The following is a 22,589-nucleotide window of genomic DNA, read 5'->3' as shown; positions in this document are numbered from 1 at the left end:
TTTTTTTGTGTGTGTGTGTGTGTGTGTGTTTTTGTATGTGTGACTTTTTGTTGTTTACTTGGTTTTCACTAGAATTCCCATTTTTCTATTTATTCACATAGTTTGTTTAATTTACCAATTGATTTCATTTGAGAAAGTCTGATTGCTGTCTGGTCATGCGTTCAGCTGTTTCACGACACTGTAAAACCAAATGGCTGCATACCGATATATGATTTTTAGACATGATTTGTCAGCCTACATCTATTGACAACTCATAAATGTGATTAATGTGTTTTATGAATAAAAGACAGCTGACATTGTGTTTTTGACTGAGACGATTATTGCTTCGATGCCTCATCTTCAAGATTTGTCCTTGGTGGTACTAGGCCTATACTGCTTAAATCTGTATCCTCTCATACACGTGTCCAAGCACACACACACACACACACACACACACACACACACACACACACACACACACACACACACACACACACACACACACACCCAAGTCCATGTAGCCACTAAGTCCACTCATGCATACTGACTCCCTCATATAGTAGCTACAAATTCCTAGGACCCAAAGGTGAACCACTCCTTATAGAAACACACATCTAGCTGTGATAATGGAATTTTAAATGGCCTGCTTGTTATTAGCTTCTTGGTTTATTAAAATCAGGCCCATTTCGGCCTGCCGTGCGTCAAACCCGCCGGCCCATGTCTGTGTTGCAGATTAATTACTTTTCAATGAAACTCCAAGGAAGGAGTGAAAAATGTGGCTGCAATCTGAAAGGCAGAAAGTTTTCTCTGACTGACGTTAATACTGAAGCCTCCATCTGGCTGGCGCCGGCGGGCTGTTATCTTGCAACCGGCTATATCACGTTGTTGGACTCTGTGAATTTTGATGATGATGAGTCATGACTTCGGGTCACCCGATGAGAATACACAATGAACTGTGCCGTCGTCATAGACCTATACTCTGAAACTGAACTCAGGCCAATGCGGAGTGTGCTCGCCTCCTTGCACCCACATGTCACAGAGGCTACATTAGGCTTGAACAGGGTTCCCCAACAGGGTTTCCCAAACTTGGGGGGGAGCAAGTTTTCTTAGAAAAATAATAATTGTTGGACGTAAAAGACTGTAAAAACACCAGCAAATCAGCTCCAAATGATTTAAATTTTGGAAATCTGTTCCAAAGTGTCCCACACATAATAGAGAGATACAATGCCTTCAGAAAGTATTCACACCCCTTGACTTTTTCCAAATGTTGTTGTACATTTTAAATCTTAAACACTAGTAAAACTAAATGCATGCTCTTCAATCGAACGCTGCTGGCACCCGCCCACCCGACTAGAATCACTACTCTCGGCGGGTCTGACCTAGAGTATGTGGAAAACTACAAATACCTAGGTGTCTGGTTAGACTGTAAACTCTCCTTCCAGACTCACATTAAGCATCTCCGATCCAAAGTTAAATCTAGAATCGGCTTCCTATTTCGCAACAAAGCCTCCTTCGCTCATGCTGCCAAACATGCCCTCGTAAAACTGACTATCCTACCAATCCTTGACTTCAGCGATGTCATTTACAAAATAGCCTCCAACACCCTACTCAGCAAATTGGATGTAGTCTTTCACAGTGCCATCCGTTTTGTCACCAAAGCCCCATATACTACCCACCATTGTGACCTGTATGCTCTTGTTGGCTGGTCCTCACTACATATTCATCGCCAAACCCACTGGCTCCAGGTCATCTATAAATCATGCTAGAAATCCCGCCTTATCTTAGCTCATTGGTCACCATAGCAACACCCACCCGTAGTATGCGCTCCAGCAGGTATATCTCACTGGTCATCCCCAAAGCCAACACCTCCTTTGGCCGCCATTCCTTCCAGTTCTCTGCTGCCAATGACTGGAACTGTCACGCCCTGGCTCTGGGGACACTGTTATGTTGAGCCAGGGTGTGTAGATTTCTGTGTTGTAGGTCTAGTTGTTTCTTTTCTATGTTGCCAGTGTGGTTCTCAATCAGAGGCAACGAGTGTCAGCTGTGGCTGGTTGTCTCTGATTGGGAACCACATTTAAACAGGCTGTTTTCCCACAATAGTTGTGGGATCTTGTTTCTAGTTGGTTTGTGTTAGACCGTGAACTGTCACGTTATCGTTTTGTTCGTGTGTTCATTATATAAATAAATATGTTCGCATTCAACGCTGCGCATTGGTCCTCTCTTACCGACGATCGTGACAGGAACGAACTGCAAAACTCTCTGAAGCTGGAGACTCTTATCTCCCTCACTAACTTTAAGCATCAGTTGTCAGAGCAGCTTACCGATCACTGTAGCCCACTCAACTACCTCATCCCTATATTGTTATTTATTTTGCTCATTTGCACCCCAGTATCTCTATTTGCACATCATCTCTTGCACATGTATCATTCCAGTGTTAATACTAAATTGTAATTATTTTGCATTATGGCCTATTTATTGCCTTACCTCCATAACTTGCTACATTTGCACACACTGTATATAACAGTTTATTTATGACTTTATGTTTTGTTTACCCCATATGTAACTCTGTGTTGTTGTTTTTATCGCACTGCTTTGCTTTATCTTGGCCAGGTCTCAGTTGTAAATGAGAACTTGTTCTCAACTGGCTTACCTGGTTAAATAAAGGTAAAATTAAAAAAATTAAAATAAAAAGTAGAATTATGTTTTTCACATTTTTTACTAATTAATAAAAAATGAAAAGCCGACATTTCTTCAGTCAATAATGTCACGCCCTGATCGAGAGAACTCTTGTTGGTGGGGTCAGGGTGTGAGTTTTCTGTTTAGATTCTACAGTGAGGGAAAAAAAGTATTTGATCCCCTGCTGATTTTGTAAGTTTACCCACTGACAAAGACATGAACAGTTTATAATTTTAATGGTAGGTTTATTTGAACAGTGAGAGACAGAATAACAACAAAATAATCCAGAAAAACGCATGTCAAAAATGTTATAAATTGATTTGCATTTTAATGAGGGAAATAAGTATTTGACCCCTCTGCAAAACATGACTTAATACTTGGTGGCAAAACACTTGTTGGCAATCACAGAGGTTTCTTGTAGTTGGCCACCAGGTTTGCACACATCTCAGGAGGGATTTTGTCCCACTCCTCTTTGCTGGTCTTCTCCAAGTCATTAAGGTTTCGAGGCTGACGTTTGGCAACTCGAACCTTCAGCTCCCTCCACAGATTTTCTATGGGATTAAGGTCTGGAGACTGGCTAGGCCACTCCAGGACCTTAATGCGCTTCTTCTTGAGCCACTCCTTTGTTGCCTTGGCCGTGTGTTTTGGGTCATTGTCATGCTGGAATACCCATCTACGACCCATTTTCAATGCCCTGGCTGAGGGAAGGAGGTTCTCACCCAAGATTTGACAGTACATGGCCCCGTCCATCGTCCCTTTGATGCGGTGAAGTTGTCCTGTCCCCTTAGCAGAAAAACACCCCCAAAGCATAATGTTTCCACCTCCATGTTTGACGGTGGGGATGGTGTTCTTGGGGTCATAGGCAGCATTCCTCCTCCTCCAAACACGGCGATTTGAGTTGATGCCAAAGAGCTCGATTTTGGTCTCATCTGACCACAACACTTTCACCCAGTTCTCCTCTGAATCATTCAGATGTTCATTGGCAAACTTCAGACGGGCCTGTATATGTGCTTTCTTGAGCAGGGGGACCTTGCGGGCGCTGCAGGATTTCAGTCCTTCACAGCGTATTGTGTTACCAATTGTTTTCTTGGTGACTATGGTATTAGCTGCCTTGAGATCATTGACAAGATCCTCCCGTGTAGTTCTGGGCTGATTCCTCACCGTTCTCATGATCATTGCAACTCCACGAGGTGAGATCTTGCATGGAGCCCCAGGCCGAGGGAGATTGACAGGTCTTTTGTGTTTCTTCCATTTGTGAATAATCGCACCAACTGTTGTCACCTTCTCACCAAGCTGCTTGGCGATGGTCTTGTAGCCCATTCCAGCCTTGTGTAGGTCTACAATCTTGTCCCTGACATCCTTAGAGAGCTCTTTGGTCTTGGCCATGGTGGAGAGTTTGGAATCTGATTGATTGATTGCTTCTGTGGACAGGTGTCTTTTATACAGGTAACAAAATGAGATTAGGAGCACTCCCTTTAAGAGTGTGCTCCTAATCTCAGCTCGTTACCTTTGTTAAAAGACACCTGGGAGCCAGAAATCTTTCTGATTGAGAGGGGGTCAAATATTTCCCTCATTAAAATGCAAATCAATTTATAACATTTTTGACATGCGTTTTTCTGGATTTTGTTGTTGTTATTCTGTCTCTCACTGTTCAAATAAACCTACCATTAAAATTATAGACTGGCAAACGTACAAAATCAGCAGGGGATCAAATACTTTTTTCCCTCACTGTATGTTTAGAGTCTAGTATTTGTATTTCTATGTTTGGCCGGGTGTGATTCCCAATCAGAGGCAGCTGTCGCTCGTTGTCTCTGATTGGGGATCATACTTAGGCAGCCAGTTTTCCTGACTGGGTTGTGGGATCTTGTTTGTGTTCCTGTGTTAGGCTTGTATTGTGTTTAGCCTGAGGACTTCACGGTACGTTGTTTTTGTATGTTTGTTTGAGTTAAATAAACATGTTCGCATACCACGCTGCATCTTGGTCTGACCCGTCTCTCATCGATCATGACAAATAAGTATTCAGCCCCTTTATTATGGCAAGCCTATATATTTTTTTTTTTTCACCTTTATTTAACCAGGTAAGCCAGTTGAGAACAAGTTCTCATTTACAACTGCGACCTGGCCAAGATAAAGCAAAGCAGTGCGATAAAAACAACAACACATAGTTACATATGGGGTAAAAAAACATAAAGTCAAAAAAATACAACAGAAAATAGATATACAGTGTGTGCAAATGTAGCAAGTTATGGAGGTAAGGCAATAAATAGGCTATAGTGCAAAATAATTACAATTAGTATTAACACTGGAATGCTAGATGTGCAAGAGATGATGTGCAAATAGAGATACTGGGGTGCAAAAGAGCAAAATAAATAACAAAATAGGGATGAGGTAGTTGGGTGGGCTAATTTCAGATGGGCTGTGTACAGGTGCAGTGATCGGTAAGGTGCTCTGACAACTGATGCTTAAAGTTAGTGAGGGAGATAAGAGTCTCCAGCTTCAGAGATTTTTGCAATTCGTTCCAGTCATTGGCAGCAGAGAACTGGAAGGAATGGCGGCCAAAGGAGGTGTTGGCTTTGGGAATGACCAGTGAGATATACCTGCTGGAGCGCAGACTACGGGTGGGTGCTGCTATGGTGACCAATGAGCTAAGATAAGGCGGGGATTTGCCTAGCAGTGATTTATAGATGGCCTGGAGCCAGTGGGTTTGACGACGAACATGTAGTGAGGACCAGCCAACAAGAGCGTACAGGTCACAGTGGTGGGTAGTGTATGGGGCTTTGGAGACAAAACGGATGGCACTGTGATAGACTACATCCAATTTGCTGAGTAGAGTGTTGGAGGCTATTTTGTAAATGACATCGCCGAAGTCAAGGATCAGTAGGATAGTCCGTTTTACGAGGGCATGTTTGGCAGCATGAGTGAAGGAGGCTTTGTTGCGAAATAGGAAGCCGATTCTAGATTTAACTTTGGATTGGAGATTCTTATAACCAGACACCTAGGTATTTGTAGTTGTCCACATACTCTAGGTCAGACCCGTCGAGAGTGGTGATTCTAGTCGGGTGGGCGGGTGCCAGCAGTGTTCGATTGAAGAGCATGCATTTAGTTTTACTAGTGTTTAAGAGCAGTTGGAGGCTACTGAAGGAGTGTTGTATGGCATTGAAGCTTGTTTGGAGGTTTGTTAACACAGTGTCCAATGTAGGGCCAGATGTATACAAAATGGTGTCGTCTGCGTAGAGGTGGATCTGAGAGTCACCAGCAGCAAGAGCGACATCATTGATATACACGGAGAAAAGAGTCGGCCCAAGAATTGAACCCTGTGGCACCCCCATAGAGACTGCCATAGGTCCAGACAACAGGCCCTCCGATTTGACACATTGAACTCTATCTGAGAAGTAGTTGGTGAACCAGGCGAGGCAGTCATTTGAGAAACCAAGGCTATTTAGTCTGCCAATAAGAATGCGGTGGTTGACAGAGTCGAAAGCCTTGGCCAGGTCGATGAAGACGGCTGCACAGTACTGTCTATTATCGATCGCGGTTATAATATCGTTTAGGACCTTGAGCGTGGCTGAAGTGCACCCATGACCAGCTCGGAAACCGGATTGCATAGCGGAGAAGGTACGGTGGGATTCGAAATGGTCAGTGATCTGTTTGTTAACTTGGCTTTCAAATACTTTCGAAAGGCAGGGCAGGATGGATATAGGTCTGTAACAGTTTGGATCTAGAGTGTCACCCCCTTTGAAGAGGGGGATGACCGCGGCAGCTTTCCAATCTCTGGGGATCTCAGACGTTACGAAAGAGAGGTTGAACAGGCTAGTAATAGGGGTTGCGACAATTTTGGCGGCTAGTTTTAGAAAGAAAGGGTCCAGATTGTCTAGCCAAGCTGATTTGTATGGGTCCAGATTTTGAAGCTCTTTCAGAACATCAGCTGTCTGAATTTGTGTGAAGGAGAAGCGGGGGGGGCATGGGCAAGTTGCAGCGGAGGGTGCAGAGTGGCCGGGGTAGTGGTAGCCAGGTGGAAAGCATGACCAGCCGTAGCAAAATGCTTGTTGAAATTCTCGATTATTGTAGATTTATCGGTGGTGATAGTGTTTCCTAGCCTCAGTGCAGTAGGCAGCTGGGAGGAAGTGCTCTTATTCTCCATGGACTTTACAGTGTCCCAAAACTTTTTGGAGTTAGTGCTACAGGATGCAAATTTCTGTTTGAAAAAGTTAGCCTTTGCTTTCCTGACTGCTTGTGTATATTGGTTCCTAACTTCCCTGAAAAGTTGCATATCGCGGGGCTATTTGATGCTAATGCAGTACGCCACAGGATGTTTTTGTGCTGGTCAAGGGCAGTCAAGTCTGAGGAGAACCAGGGGCTATATCTGTTCTTGGTTCTGTATTTTTGAATGGGGCATGTTTATTTAAGATTGAGAGGAAATTACTTTTAAAGAACAACCAGGCATCCTCTACTGACGGAATGAGATCTATATCCATCCAGGATACCTGGGCCAGGTCAATTAGGAAGGCCTGCTCGCTGAAGTGTTTTAGGGAGCGTTTGACAGTGATGAGGGGTGGTCGTTTGACCGCGGACCCGTTACGGACGCAGGCAATAAGGCAGTGATCGCTGAGATCCTGGTTGAAGACAGCGGAGGTGTATTTAGAGGGTAAGTTAGTCAGGATGATATCTATGAGGGTACCCATGTTTACGGATTTAGGGTTGTACCTGGTAGGTTCGTTGATAATTTGTGTGAGATTGAGGGCATCTAGTTTGGATTGTAGGATGGCCGGGGTGTTAAGCATATCCCAAATAAGTTCAGGAGTAAAAATATGCTTAACAAGTCACATAATAAGTTGTATGGACTCACTCTGTGTGCAATAATAGTGTTTAACATGATTTTTGAATGACTACCTCATCTCTGTACCCCACACATACAATTATCTGTAAGGTCCCTCAGTCGAGCAGTGAATGTAGAACACAGATTCAACCACAAAGATCAGCGAGGTTTACCAATGCCTCGCAAAGAAGGGCACCAATTGGTAGATAAGAAATAATAAAAAAAAAGCAGAGTATGGTTAAGTTATTAATTACACTTTGGATGGTGTATCAATACACCCAGTTACTACAAAGATACAGGCGTCCTTTCTAACTCAGTTGCCGGAGAGGAAGGAAACCACTCAGAAATGTCACAATGAGGCCAATGGTCTTTAAAACAGTTACAGAGTTTAATGGCTGTGATAGGAGAAAACTGAGGATGGATCAAGAACATTGTAGTTACTCCACAATACTAATCTAATTGACAGAGTGAAAAGAAGGAAGCCTGTACAGAATATGCATCCGTTTTGCAACAAGGCACTAAAGTAATACTGCAAAGAAATTGGCAAAGCAATTCACTTTTTTTCCTGAATACAAAGTGTTATGTATGGGGAAAATAAAATACAACACATTACTGAGTAAGACTCTCCATATTTTAAAGCATAGTGGTGGCTGCATCATGTTATCGGTATGCTTGTAATTGTTAAGGACTGGGGAGTTTTTCAGGATAAAAAATAAACTGAATGGAGCTAAGCACAGGCAAAATCCTAGAGGAAAACCTGGTTCAGTCTGCTTTTCACCAGACACTGGGAGATTAATTCACCTTTCAGCAGGACAATAACCTAAAACACAAGGCCAAAACTACACTGAGTGGCCGAGTTACAGTTTTGACTTAAATATGCTTGAAAATCTATAGCAAGACCTGAAATGGTTGTCTAGCAATGATCAACAACGGATTTTACAGAGCTTGAAGAATTTTGAAAAGAATAATGGGCAAATGTTGCACAATTCAGGTGTGGAAACTCTTAGAAACTTACCCAGAAAGACTTACAGCTGTAATCGCGGCCAAAGGTGATTCTAACATGTATTGACTCAGGGGATTGAATACTTATCTAATTAAGATATATTATAATTTTTCTTCCACTTTGACATTAGTGTGTTTTGTGTACATTGTTGACAAAAACTGACAATGAAATAATTTTGAATCCCACTTTGTAACACAACAAAATGTGGAAAAAGTCTAGGGGTGTGAATACTCTATGAAGGCACTATACAGTGGGGAAAAAAAGTATTTAGTCAGCCACCAATTGTGCAAGTTCTCCCACTTAAAAAGATGAGAGGCCTGTAATTTTCATCACAGGTACACGTCAACTATGACAGACAAAATGAGAAAAAAAAATCCAGAAAATCACATTGTAGGATTTTTTATGAATTTATTGGCATATGATGGTGGAAAATAAGTATTTGGTCAATAACAAAAGTTTCTCAATACTTTGTTATATACCCTTTGTTGGCAATGACACAGGTCAAACGTTTTATGTAAGTCTTCACAAGGTTTTCACACACTGTTGCTGGTATTTTGGCCCATTCCTCCATGCAGATCTCCTCTAGAGCAGTGATGTTTTGGGGCTGTCGCTGGGCAACACAGACTTTCAACTCCCTCCAAAGATTTTCTATGGGGTTGAGATCTGGAGACTGGCTAGACCACTCCAGGACCTTGAAATGCTTCTTACGAAGCCACTCCTTCGTTGCCCGGGCGGTGTGTTTGGGATCATTGTCATGCTGAAAGACCCAGCCACGTTTCATCTTCAATGCCCTTGCTGATGGAAGGAGTATTTCACTCAAAATCTCACGATACATGGCCCCATTCATTCTTTCCTTTACACGGATTAGTCGTCCTGGTCCCTTTGCAGAAAAACAGCCCCAAAGCATGATGTTTCCAACCCCATGCTTCACAGTAGGTATGGTGTTCTTTGGATGCAACTCAGCATTCTTTGTCCTCCAAACATGACGAGTTGAGTTTTTACCAAAAAGTTATATTTTGGTTTCATCTGACCGTATGACATTCTCCCAATCCTCTTCTGGATCATCCAAATGCACTTCAGACGGGCCTGGACATGTACTGGCTTAAGCAGGGGGGACACGTCTCGCACTGCAGGATTTGAGTCCCTGGCGGCGTAGTGTGTTACTGATGGTAGGCTTTGTTACTTTGGTCCCAGCTCTCTGCAGGTCATTCACTAGGTCCCCCCGTGTGGTTCTGGGATTTTTGCTCACCGTTCTTGTGATCATTTTGACCCCACGGGGTGAGATCTTGCGTGGAGCCCCAGATCGAGGGAGATTATCAGTGGTCTTGTATGTCTTCCATTTCCTAATAATTGCTCCCACAGTTGATTTCTTCGAACCAAGCTGCTTACCTATTGCAGATTCAGTCTTCCCAGCCTGGTGTAGGTCTACAATTTTGTTTCTGGTGTCCTTTGACAGCTCTTTGGTCTTGGCCATTGTGGAGTTTGGAGTGTGACTGTTTGAGGTTGTGGACAGGTGTCTTTTATACTGATAACAAGTTCAAACAGGTGCCATTAATACAGGTAACGAGTGGAGGACAGAGGAGCCTCTGAAAGAAGAAGTTACAGGTCTGTGAGAGCCAGAAATCTTGCTTGTTTGTAGGTGACCAAATACTTATTTTCCACCATAATTTGCAAATAAATTCGTGAAAAATCCTACAATGGGATTTTCTGGATTTTTTTTTCTCAATTTGTCTGTCATAGTTGACGTTTACCTATGATGAAAATTACAGGCCTCTCTCATCTTTTTAAGTGGGAGAACTTGCACAATTGGTGGCTGACTAAATACTTTTTTTCCCCACTGTATATGTGATTGTATACAAATGTAAGCAAGGTTTGAAATGATTATGTTTTAGTCAAATATTATATTTGTTTGGGTTTTGCCTTCTACAAATTATTTGTAATTATGTTTCGCCCCCCTGACCTTCCGCTCAAGAAAAAAATCAGCCCACGGCTGAATCTAGTTGATAATCCCTGGGCTAGAATGATTGAGAAAAGGTTGAGTATTGTGATGTTAATTTTGAGGTGTTGCTTTTGAAACCTTGAAAGAACTCGGGAATAGTAGAGTGCATGGCACAGGAAGGCCTCAATCAAAGTAACGTAAAGGGGATACTTTTTAGCACTTTGAGCCCAGATTTTCCTGTAAAGTAACCCAGACAAACTTTATCATTGTCATCCCAACATAAATTATGAGAAAATTATACTGATATGCTGTCATTAGCATTTCCTACCCTCTTTAAATAAGGAACAAAATTCTCAGCCACGTCTCCATTGAGCCTCCACAGATTGGCGTAACATTTGTTCTCTCTACGAGACCGAAATTAAACTTTCATTACAAGGAGATCCCCGGCTTAGGCAAGAGAACATTTCACAGTTATCTGAAAAGTATATTTATATTACAACAAACCTGATTGACTAAAATCTTCAAAATGTCACTCACCTGTGACATTTGGGGGAGATGAGAATACAATGCTGCGCTTAATTTTTTGGGAACGGAATATCTAATAGACACGGCTTGAATAGATTATTACTTTATTCATATCCGATGTGATGCGGATTGTACCAAACGTTAATACATCCGACTCAGATTCTCGCCCTTTTGCGAGAGGCGAGAGCCTGGATGAATAATTGAACAGTCCCACGGTCCAAATGTCACAGCTAGGGAAAATTGTTTGCACTTGTGGTAATTAGAATTTCATTATTTGTTATGTGCGTTTGAAATCCCTGTCAGTCCAGATTCAACCTTATTACCGTGATGGCAGATAGCTCTCCCCGTGTGTGAAGGAACAGGAGAGAGATGTCCTATAATGGATACACTCATTCTGCATTGTCTGTAACACTAATGCACGCACAGTCACACACACACGCATGCACGTATACAAACACATGCACGCAAACACACAAAAAAGCACACGCACACACACACACACACATACACATTGAATGGAATGTATAACATATGAAGGCTTGGAAGGAAAGATGATAGGACCATCCATTCTTCATGTTCACATCCTGTCACACAGAGCGTGTGCATAAATGACACCCCTGGGTTTGACAACCTCTGTATGTAATGGAATGTTAGCCGTGTGTATGAGTGTCTCTGACTCAGAGTGGGTTTGACATGAATATGTGTCTCTTGTTTGTGATTGTGTGCATGCCTGTGTATGCGTGCGTGTGCATGCATGCACGTGTGTGTGTGTGCAAGTGTGTGTTTTTGCGTGCATGCGAGTGTGTGTGTGTGTGCATCACCTCTCCAGAGCTGTTTTCCCCCTCTCATGTCAACCTGTCAGGCCTGTCTCGGTGCAGTGCAGTATGGCTGGAAGGGAGGCTGTGTCTGCATGTGTGTGTGACAGCCATGCATTTGCATATGAGCTGTTTTAACACTCAGCCCACGGGTGATGCCGCATGCCGCTCCCTGAGTGTACTAACTGTCATACTACCCATTTTATGGTTCTTGCTCCCTCCCCCCCTCTCTCTCTCCCTCTCCCCTCCTTCGCCTGCTAACATAATTCATTCTCGCCCTCTATGTCAGACATGTGTTTTCCCTCAGATAGCTTAGCTTCTCCTTTTTATTATTCAAGATTTGTTTTTGCATGAATAGTTATAACTCCTTTTAGTTCTGTTTATGAAAATATCCACTTAAGGGGACTAGGAGCTATTGGGACTGTCCTATAGCTGCTTCAGCGGCTTTGAAGAAAAATCTTTTAACGGTTAGATTGTGTTTGTCTTGGTTTTAAATGGGCAATCTGCAGTTGCTACATCCATTTTAGGACTTATACATTTATTATATATACCCATTGATTCCTGAAGAACTTAAATTGCCCCTTTAAAGGCCCAGTGCAGTCAAAAACGTGATTTACCTGTATTTTATATGTATTTCCACAATATGAGGTTTGCGGATGTAACGATTCACCAACATGCATCAGTCCCCGATTCAAATGTTTAAGATACGACTGCACCGATCCGCAGACCCAAACCGATCCAAATGTAGCATGCATCGGTCAGAAAATCGATTCAAACGTTACGAATCACGGATTCACCCCCCAAAAACTTCTCACTACTTTCTTTCTACCTTTACGAAAATACCTCATATTTTGTGACAACTGATGCGTCCTCTCTGTCCGTGTCGAACTAAAAGCATATAACTGTGTTGACAGTCATTGATCTACAAGTTATTTTGCGTGCCAAACAACCCTAGGGAATATCAGTAGCCTAGTCAAACTGCACACTGTGTGTGATGCGTGTGATAGAAGGAGTCAGGCGCAGGAGAGTAATACACATCCAAAGAGTTTATTCCGTCGATAAACAGTTGCGCAAGCATGCGACAACAACACTCAGGCACAGGGGAAATCTCTACCCTGGCAACAACAAGGTAAGGGTAGCTCAACCGAGCTACACACAGCTCACAACAAACAATCACCCACACAGACAAGGAAGCAGAGGGAACACTTATACAATGACTAATTGGGGATAAGGACCAGGTGTGTGTGATTAATTAGACAAGACAAGTGGAGTGATGATAAATGGATCGGCAGCAGCTAGTAAGCCGGTGACGACGAACGCCGAAACCTGCCCGAACAAGGAGGGGAGGCAGCCTCGGCGGAAGTCGTGACACTGTGCCTAGCTTCGCGTGTTGACCAACGCGAGTTAGGCGGCCTGTTCCTGATCTTGCACATCTGCGATCAAATGCTAAAATGGCTTGCGCGATATTAGGCTTTATTAGTTGAGTGTCAAAACCTATGTCATTTGGTAGGTTGTTATCAATGCGCTGTTGGAAAATTGTGTTTTACCGGAATAAAAGTAAGCTACCGGAGACACAACTCTCATCTGGCTATACCTGCTGAACGGGGCTTACAATAGATTTTATTTGGATTATTCAGGCTCACCATCAGCAATAGTTTTGGTAGTTTCGCTTTAAACAATCGGTGTATATGGTTATTTTTTTGATATACAGGGTAAAGTTAATAATTTCATAACGAGGAATCACTTGTGTGAGGTGCACTGCATGGCTAAAGTGGGAGGAGAAAATACGTTCCAAATGGTCAAAACCTTTTGATTTTGAGATTGCGATGAAATCCAAAGTTGTGCTATACACTGAGTGTACAAAACATAAGGAACACTTTCCTAATATTGAGTTGCACCCCCTTTTGCCCTCGGAACAGCCTCAATTCGTCGGGGCATGGTAGTGGGGTGGTAGATGCTTAGTCTCCCTTATGGCTCAGATCAGGTGCCTACATAGTATGCACACACACACACACACACACACACACACACACACACACACACACACACACACACACACACACACACACACACACACACACACACAGTACATACACTATAGACATACATAATTGACACACACACACACACCACACACACACACACACACACACACACACACACACACACACACACACACACACACACACACACACACACACACACACACGCAGAAGTCACCTCAGACAGATCCAGCACAGAGAGGCCCAGCTCTTGACCTCCATCAGCAAGCGATTTTAAGAAAGGAAAATGAATGTGTTTATGCAACTAATGTTAGTGCATCGAATCATATCGCATCGAGTCGAATCGCATCAAATAGTTTCAAACTAAAACATATAGTTCCAGTATCTTATCGTAACCCATGTATACAGTTGAAGTCGGAAGTTTACATACACTTAGGTTGGCGTCATTAAAACTCGTTTTTCAACCACTCCACAAATTTCTTGTTAACAAACTATAGTCTTGGCAAGTCGGTTAGGACATCTACTTTGTGCATGACACAAGTCATTTTTCCAACAATTGTTTACAGACAGGTTATTTCACTGATAATTCACTGTATCACAATTCCAGTGGGTCAGAAGTTTACATACACTAAGTTGACTGTGCCTTTAAACAGCTTGGAAAATTCCAGAAAATGATATCATGACTTTAGAAGCTTCTGATAGGCTAATTGACATCATTTGAGTCAATTGGAGGTATACCTGTGGAATTATTTCAAGGCCTACCTTCACACTCAGTGCCTCTTTGCTTGACATGATGGGAAAATCAAAAGAAATCAGTCAAGACCTCAGATAACAAATTGTAGACCTCCACAAGTCTGGTTCATCATTGGGAGCAATTTCCAAACGCCTGAAGGTACCACGTTCATCTGTACAAACAATAGTACGCAAGTATAAACACCATGGGGCCACGCAGCCGTCATACCGCTCAGGAAGGAGACGCGCTCTGTCTCTTAGAGATTAACGTACTTTGGTGCGAAAAGTGCAAATCAATCCCAGAACAACAGCAAAGGACCTTGTGAAGATGCTGGAGGAAACAGGTACAAAAGTATCTATATCCACAGTAAAACGAGTTCTATATCGACATAACCTGAAAGGCCACTCAGCAAGGAAGAAGCCACTGCTCCAAAACCGCCATAAAAAAGCAAGACTACGGTTTGCAACTGCACATGGGGACAAAGATCGTACTTTTTGGAGAAATGTCCTCTGGTCTGATGAAACAAAAATAGAATTGTTTGGCCATAATGACCATTGTTATGTTTGGAGGAAAAAGGGGGCCCTTGCAAGCCGAAGAACACCATCCCAACCGTGAAGCACGGAGGTGGCAGCATCATGCTGTGGGGGTGCTTTGCTGCAGGAGGGACTGGTGCACTTCACAAAATAGATGGCATCATTATGTAGAAAATTATGTAGATATATTGAAGCAACATCTCAAGACATCAGTCAGGAAGTTAAAGCTTGGTCGCAAATGGGTCTTCCAAATGGACAATGACCCCAAGCATACTTCCAAAGTTGTGGCAAAATGGCTTAAGGACAACAAAGTCAAGGTATTGGATTGGCCATCACAAAGCCCTAACCTCAATCCTATAGAACATTTGTGGGCCGAACTGAAAAAGCGTGTGCGAGCAAGGAGGCCTACAAACCTGACTCAGTTACACCAGCTCTGTCAGGAGGAATGGGCCAAAATTCACCCAACTTATTGTGGGAAGCTTGTAGAAGGCTTCCCGAATCGTTTGACCCAAGTTAAACAATTTAAAGGCAACGCTACCAAATATTAATTGAGTGTATGTAAACTTCTGATCCACAGCGAATGTGATGAAATAAATAAAAGCTGAAATAAATCATTCTCTCTACTATTATTCTGACATTTCACATTCTTAACATAAAGTGGTGATCCTAACTGACCTAAGACAGGGAATTTGTAGCTCTGTAGCTCAATTGGTAGAGCATGGCGCTTGTAACGCCAGGGTAGTGGGTTCGATCCCCGGGACCACCCATACATAAAAATGTATGCACACATGACTGTAAGTCGCTTTGGATAAAAGTGTCTGCTAAATGGCATATTTATATTTATTCTGACATTTCACATTCTTAAAATAAAGTGGTGATCCTAACTGACCTAAGACAGGGAATTTTTACTAGGATTAAATGTCAGGAATTGTGAAAAACTGAGTTTAAATGTATTTGGCTAAGGTGTATGTAAACTTCCGACTTCAACTGTACGTATCGAATCATCTTGAAAGGGCAAGATGCACATCCCTAATGAGGTTGGAATAATACTGTGACATTTTGAAAATGATGATTATGCCATTTTAGTGTAAGAGCTGTTTGAAAAGACCACCTGAAACTTCAGCTTGTTTTGGTGGGATGGAGTTTTGGCCTGCCTGGTTGGCAATCAATTATTTAATAGACCAATAAGAAAGAGTTCCAAACCTCTCTGCCAATGACAGCTAGTTTTCTATTTTCCCCTTCACACTCTGACCACTCTCAGATAGTCCTAGCTACATTCTTGCTTGAGAAATTGCTCTTTGCTAAGAAGCATTTTTTTTCTTGTTGACCATTTTTATTGAAAACAGTCACAGTAAGGTACTTACTTAATTCTTACCCAGAAATGATTTGATATGGATAAAAATGGCTGCATTGGATCTTAAAAGCAACACTTTCTTATTGTAATGAGCCAGATAAACAACAACAGGTACACAACAGCAGGGGTCTGTGGAAGTCTATTGATTTGTTAGATTTCTCTCCGTCAGAGTCCAAGATTAAGGAATAGATCAAAAGGAGGCAAACAGATGTAAGGAGTCACCTGAGCAGTGCCACACACACCTCTCTTCCCACACATCTGCCCACTAACGCCCACACAGAGACACGCACACACACACACACACTACATGTCACCCACACACACATGCTGGCAATCCTTAGTTACAAATCACAGATGTGTGCCTCTCTTTCTCTCTCTCTTCCTTCTCCTTTTTTCTCTCTCTTTTGTTCTCCCTATCAGCGTGAGATGGAGTTAAGTGCAGCTGTCGGCCAAATTGTCCATGATTGGCTCTCACTTATTCCTTCCTGTCTCCATGGTGCCTTTTCAAATCTCTGATTGCAGCCAGTAATTTCAAGTCAACGTCCGGCACCAAAAAACATTGATTTCAGTGGAGGTAGTGTGAATGCCGCGTGACCTCTTTCTCTGTCTTCCCTAGGGAAAGCCTCTAAGAAAACAAGCACACACACACGACCCCCTCTCCCAGACCTGTAACCCCTGACCTCTATCCTGTGTGCACTCCATAGAAATAGAATCACTAGATGAGCCATCCCCATTCAAATCGATGTGTAGGTCTGGGTGGACGGTGGCCATATTGAATGTACCAATAGCTATGATAACATTCTATTTCTTTGGTGCCCTTCCTCTCTGTCTCACAGATGCCTTGAACACGCGGAACAGGCAGGTGATCTGCACCACGCTGAAGGTGCTGCAGCACCTGGTGGTGTCTGGAGACATGGTGGGAGAGGCCCTGGTACCCTACTACAGACAGATCCTGCCCATCCTCAACATCTTCAAGAACATGAACAGTGAGTCACTTACATTATAGATCGAGCCTATACTGTGTGTCTGGCAGTATGTGTATTGTGGTGAATTTGAGGGGTAGTCCCACACTACCTACGTCCCACACTACCTACAGTGTGTACACCAGATGTTCCGAACCTCGTGATGATGTCTATGCTGTTCTGCTAAAGACACTACTGTATGTTTGTGAGTGCTAGCTCACTACAGTAAAAGGTGTGACTGGCAGTGTGTATAATGTAGAGAATATTACGGGTAGCCCAAGCGGAAATTGAATCCGCAACCCTGCAATAGCTACGCTACCTAAGCCATTACGCCACCACCAAAAATGCTGAACCACTTGTTGAGGTTGCTGGTGTTGTGCTAAGGATGCTACGGTATGTTTGCGAGTACTAGTTTACTACTGTGAATGCTCAGAGTCAGTACAGTATGTAGCCTATGCCTTTGACTGATGGCCACAGCGATACTGTTCATGTTTACTAGGCTATACGGTGAAAGGACAGTTTGAATGGCGGATGTGGTATCTTTTTTTTTCTTTTTTTTTGGGGGGGGTTGTGTATATCAGCTTTAATATTGCAGATAGATTGTAGCTTCCATCAATGTAATTGTCTGCATCATTTCCAATCCCCCATATTATTATTTTTGTATATACAGTTGAAGTCGGAAGTTTACATACACCTTAGCCAAATACATTTAAACTAAGTTTTTCACAATTCCTGACATTTAATCCTAGTAAAAATTCCCTGTCTTAGGTCAGTTAGGATCACCACTTTATTTTAAGAATGTGAAATGTCAGAATAATATTTGAGAAGGATTTATTTCAGCTTTTATTTCTTTCATCATATTCCCTGTGGGTCAGAAGTTTACATGCACTCAATTAGTATTTGGTAGCGTTGCCTTTAAATTGTTTAACTTGGGTCAAACGTTTCGGGTAGCCTTCCACAAGCTTCCCACAATAAGTTTTGTGAATTTTGGCCCATTCCTCCTGACAGAGCTGGTGTAACTTAGTCAGGTTTGTAGGCCTCCTTGCTCGCACACGCTTTTTCAGTTCGGCCCACAAATGTTCTATAGGATTGAGGTCAGGGCTTTGTGATGGCCACTCCAATACCTTGACTTTGTTGTCCTTAAGCCATTTTGCCACAACTTTGGAAGTATGCTTGGGGTCATTGTCCATTTGGAAGACCCATTTGCGACCAAGCTTTAATTTCCTGACTGATGTCTTGAGATGTTGCTTCAATATATCTACATACATTTCCTTCCTCATGATGTCATCTATTTTGTGAAGTGCACCAGTCCCTCCTGCAGGAAAGCACCCCCACAGCATGATGCTGCCACCTCCGTGCGTCACGGTTGGGATGGTGTTCTTCGGCTTGCAAGTGCCCCCTTTTTCCTCCAAACATAACAATGGTCATTATGGCCAAACAGTTCTATTTTTGTTTCATCAGACCAGAGGACATTTCTCCAAAAAGTACGATCTTTGTCCCCATGTGCAGTTGCAAAGCGTGGTCTTGCTTTTTTATGGCGGTTTTGGAGCAGTGGCTTCTTCCTTGCTGAGCGGCCTTTCAGGTTATGTCGATATAAGACTTGTTTTACTGTGGATATAGATACTGTTGTACCTGTTTCCTCCAGCATCTTCACAAGGTCCTTTGCTGTTGTTCTGGGATTGATTTGAACTTTTCGCACCAAAGTACGTTCATCTCTAGGAGACAGAGCGCGTCTCCTTCCTGAGCGGTATGACGGCTGCGTGGTCCCATGGTGTTTATACTTGCGTACTATTGTTTGTACAGATGAACGTGGTACCTTCATGCATTTGGAAATTGCTCCCAAGGATGAACCAGACTTGTGGAGGTCTACAATTTGTTATCTGAGGTCTTGGCTGATTTCTTTTGATTTTCCTATGATGTCAAGCAAAGAGGCACTGAGTTTGAAGGTAGGCCTTGAAATACATCCACAGGTACCGACTTGCCAAAACTATAGTTTGTTAACAAGACATTTGTGGAGTGGTTGAAAAACAAGTTTTAATGACTCCAACCTAAGTGTAAGTAAACTTCCGACTTCAACTGTATATAAATACATACATACATACATACAGTGCATTTGGAAAGAAAAGTAACTGAAATATCACATTTACATAAGTATTCAGACCATTTACTCAGTATTTTGTTGAAGCACCTTTGGCAGCGATTACAGCCTTGAGTCTTCTTGCCTATGACGCTGCAAGCTTAGTACACCTGTATTTGGGGAGTTTCTTCCATTCTTCTCTGCCGAAACACTCAAGCTCTGTCAGGTTGGATGGGGAGCGTCGCTGCACAGCTATTTTCAGGTCTCTCCAGAGATGTTTGATCGGGTTCAAGTCCGGGCTCTGGTTGGGCCTCCAGACACATTCAGAGACATGTCCTGAAGCCACTCCTGCGTTGACTTGGCTGTGTCGTTGTCCTGTTGGAAGGTGAACCTTTTCCCCAGTCTGAGGTCCTGAGCGCTCTGGAGCAGGTTTTCATCAAGGATCTCTCTGTACTTTGCTCCGTTCATCTTTCCCTCGATCCTGACTAGTCTCTCAGTCCTTGCCGCTGAAAAACATAACCACAGCCTGATGCTGCCACCACCATGCTTCACCGTAGGGATGGTGCCTGGTTTCCTCCAGACGTGATGCTTGGCATTCAGGCCAAAGAGTTCAATCTTGGTTTCATCAGACCAGAGAATCTTGTTTCTCATGGTCTGAAAGTCCTTTTGGCAAACTCCAAGCGGGCTGGCATGTGCCTTTTACTGAGGAGTGGCTTCTGTCTGGCTACTCTACCATAAAGACCTGATTGGTGGAGTGCTGCAGAGATGTTTGTCCTTCTGGAAGGTTTTCCCATCTCCACAGAGGAACTCTGGAGTTCTGTCAGAGTGACCATTGGGTTCTTGGTCACCTCCCTGACCAAGGCCCTTCTCCCCCGATTGCTCAGTTTAGCCGGGAGGCCAGCTCTAGGAAGAGTTTTGGTGGTTCCAAACGTCTTCTATTTAAGAGTGATGGAAGCCACTGTGTTCTTAGGGACCGTCAATGCTGCAGAACTTTTTTGGTACCCTTCCCCAGATCTGTGCCTCAACACAATCCTGTCTCGGAGTTGGACGGACAATTCCTTCGACCTCATGGGTTGGTTTTTGCTCTGACATGCACTGTCAACTGTGGGACCTTATATAGACAGGTGTGTGCCTTTCCAAATCATGTCCAATCAATTGAATTTACCACAGGTGGACTCCAATCAAGTTGTAGAAACATCTCAAGGATGATCAATTGAAACAGGATGCACTTGAGCTCAATTCCGAGTCTCATAGCAAAATACTCAATACTTATGTAAATAAGGTATGTCTGTTTTTTATTTTTAATACATTTTCAAACTTTTATAACAGCCTGTTTTTGCTTTGTAATTATGGTGTATTGTGTGTAGATTGATGAGGGGGAAAAAATTATGTAATCCATTTTAGAATAAGGCTGTAACGTAACAAAATGTGAAAAAAGTCAAGGGTCTTAATACTTTACGAATACACATATACATACTGTACATACATATAAAATACATATGTGGTATGGTCTCATAGTAAAAAGTGGCTGTTTGTATTCTATTTTATGGGGGCGTAGTCGAGGTAAGCTTCAAGTTTACCCACGTCTCTGCACAGCTGCTCCGAGCACCTTCCCCAGAATGCTCTGGCTCGGCCATTTCCAGGAATCATGGGCTTGAGAGCTGTCACTATGTTAATAGGCGTTTTTTGTGTGCGTGCGTGTGCATGCATGTGTGTATGCTCACTTTTACTTGCTATAAAAGCTTACTTTTGTCCATACATCCCCTGAATGTCCCATATCCCATCAAGGTTGACCTTGAGTCGTGTTCGTCTTCTTTCATCTAACTAGATGCATCACTTTTCCTATTCCCATCAATGTATTGGCTTTAGACTAGAGGACAACCAACGTCCTTCTGATCCCCCAGCCACCACCCCTATCCTACGTGACACACGGCGTCTCCAGATTGGCATTCGATAGGCAGGGCTCTTTGTGTGACGCTGTCAAGCCTCAAAGCGTCGACACGGCCCCATTCACAGCCAGACGGTGAGAGACAGACAGACAGCTCGACTCAGACAATCCCCAAAACGCCAGTCATTCACCGGTGTCAGTGGAATGTGAAAGAAGAGTGGCATTGTGAATCATTCACTTAAAACAGAGCTTAAACAGGGCCTGAACACAGGGCTTTAGTCTATTAATCAATATCCAATTTGAATCGCTTGTCTCTTTAATTTGGTTACATTATCTCGTTGCCATTTTAGCATTGGGGGAGGGGAGAAAAAAGGAGAGACCGGGAGAAAAAGAAAGAAAGAAAGACAAAAGGGCGGATAGAAAAGCCTGTCTTATTAGCGTTGGGGCCTTATGCAAATCTCCTCTGTAAATTAGCTGTCAAATCAATCCCTAAACCGTTTTGGAGCGGGTGTATTTTGGGCGCAGCGGTTGGGCTGGCGAGCCCCACCAGGAATAGTTTATCTCTGCTTGATAGCTGCCCTGCTGCCTGGGCTGGCTGCTTCCTCGGTCTGGTCTGGCATTCATTATTCCAGCCCCAGCCCCTATCACCTGACTCAGCTGGTCCCTGCTGCTCCTGCTTCCTGCCCAGCCTGCTGGCTGGCTGCTGGGGTCTGACCTCTAACAGGGGGCCAGTGCTGAGGCAGAGTACACACACTGGCAACCAGGCCTCGAATTTCCCGGCGGCATCGACGGCCATGGCCGTGGATGCCCCCTTGTGTGGCCGTAATGCCCCATAAAAAATGCCTTGCGGCCAAAGGGGCCATTATGCCCTTGGGCTGAATATAATAATTATAATTCCCTTCTCCCGGCTGCCAATCGCCATGCTCCGAAGCCACATCTCACTCACATGGCTCTCTCAGATATCTCAATTCTTATTAGCCAATGCCCGTCACGTGATCGGGCCCATCTCAGGCATCGCAGCCCCGAAGTACAAGTGAAGACAGACACATCGGGATTCTTATCGAATTCCGAGGTACACATTGAAGATGTTCGAAGAACTGTCCACATTCACTTTTCCTCAGCCAACAAGATGAGTAACGAACAGCAAAAGCGCTAGCCTATGTCAATCTACCTTCCCCCATAGTACAAAAGTTTAGTTAGCCAACCTATTCTATTGGTCAGCTTATCGTTCTGTGCCAGGGAGAAATATTCCAAACAGACTCTGGGACCGTTGTGGGACAATAGAT

General features: G+C 43.3%; 1 protein-coding gene across 2 annotated transcripts in view; it reads left to right on the top strand.

The window, feature by feature from the left end:
- Window positions 1-22,589, top strand: part of LOC121544426 (parkin coregulated gene protein homolog) — a 276,802-nt gene that overhangs the window by 141,666 nt on the left and 112,547 nt on the right. For both annotated transcript variants that reach the window (XM_041854363.2, XM_045209022.1), the window contains exon 4: window positions 17,213-17,362. In XM_041854363.2, coding sequence (XP_041710297.1) covers window positions 17,213-17,362 — 150 coding nt within the window. The remainder of the gene's footprint in view (window positions 1-17,212; window positions 17,363-22,589) is intronic.

The sequence above is a fragment of the Coregonus clupeaformis genome, chromosome 29 (assembly GCF_020615455.1).
Source record: "Coregonus clupeaformis isolate EN_2021a chromosome 29, ASM2061545v1, whole genome shotgun sequence".
Taxonomy (NCBI): Eukaryota; Metazoa; Chordata; class Actinopteri; order Salmoniformes; family Salmonidae; genus Coregonus; species Coregonus clupeaformis.
This window is presented reverse-complemented; position numbering and strand designations above follow the sequence as displayed.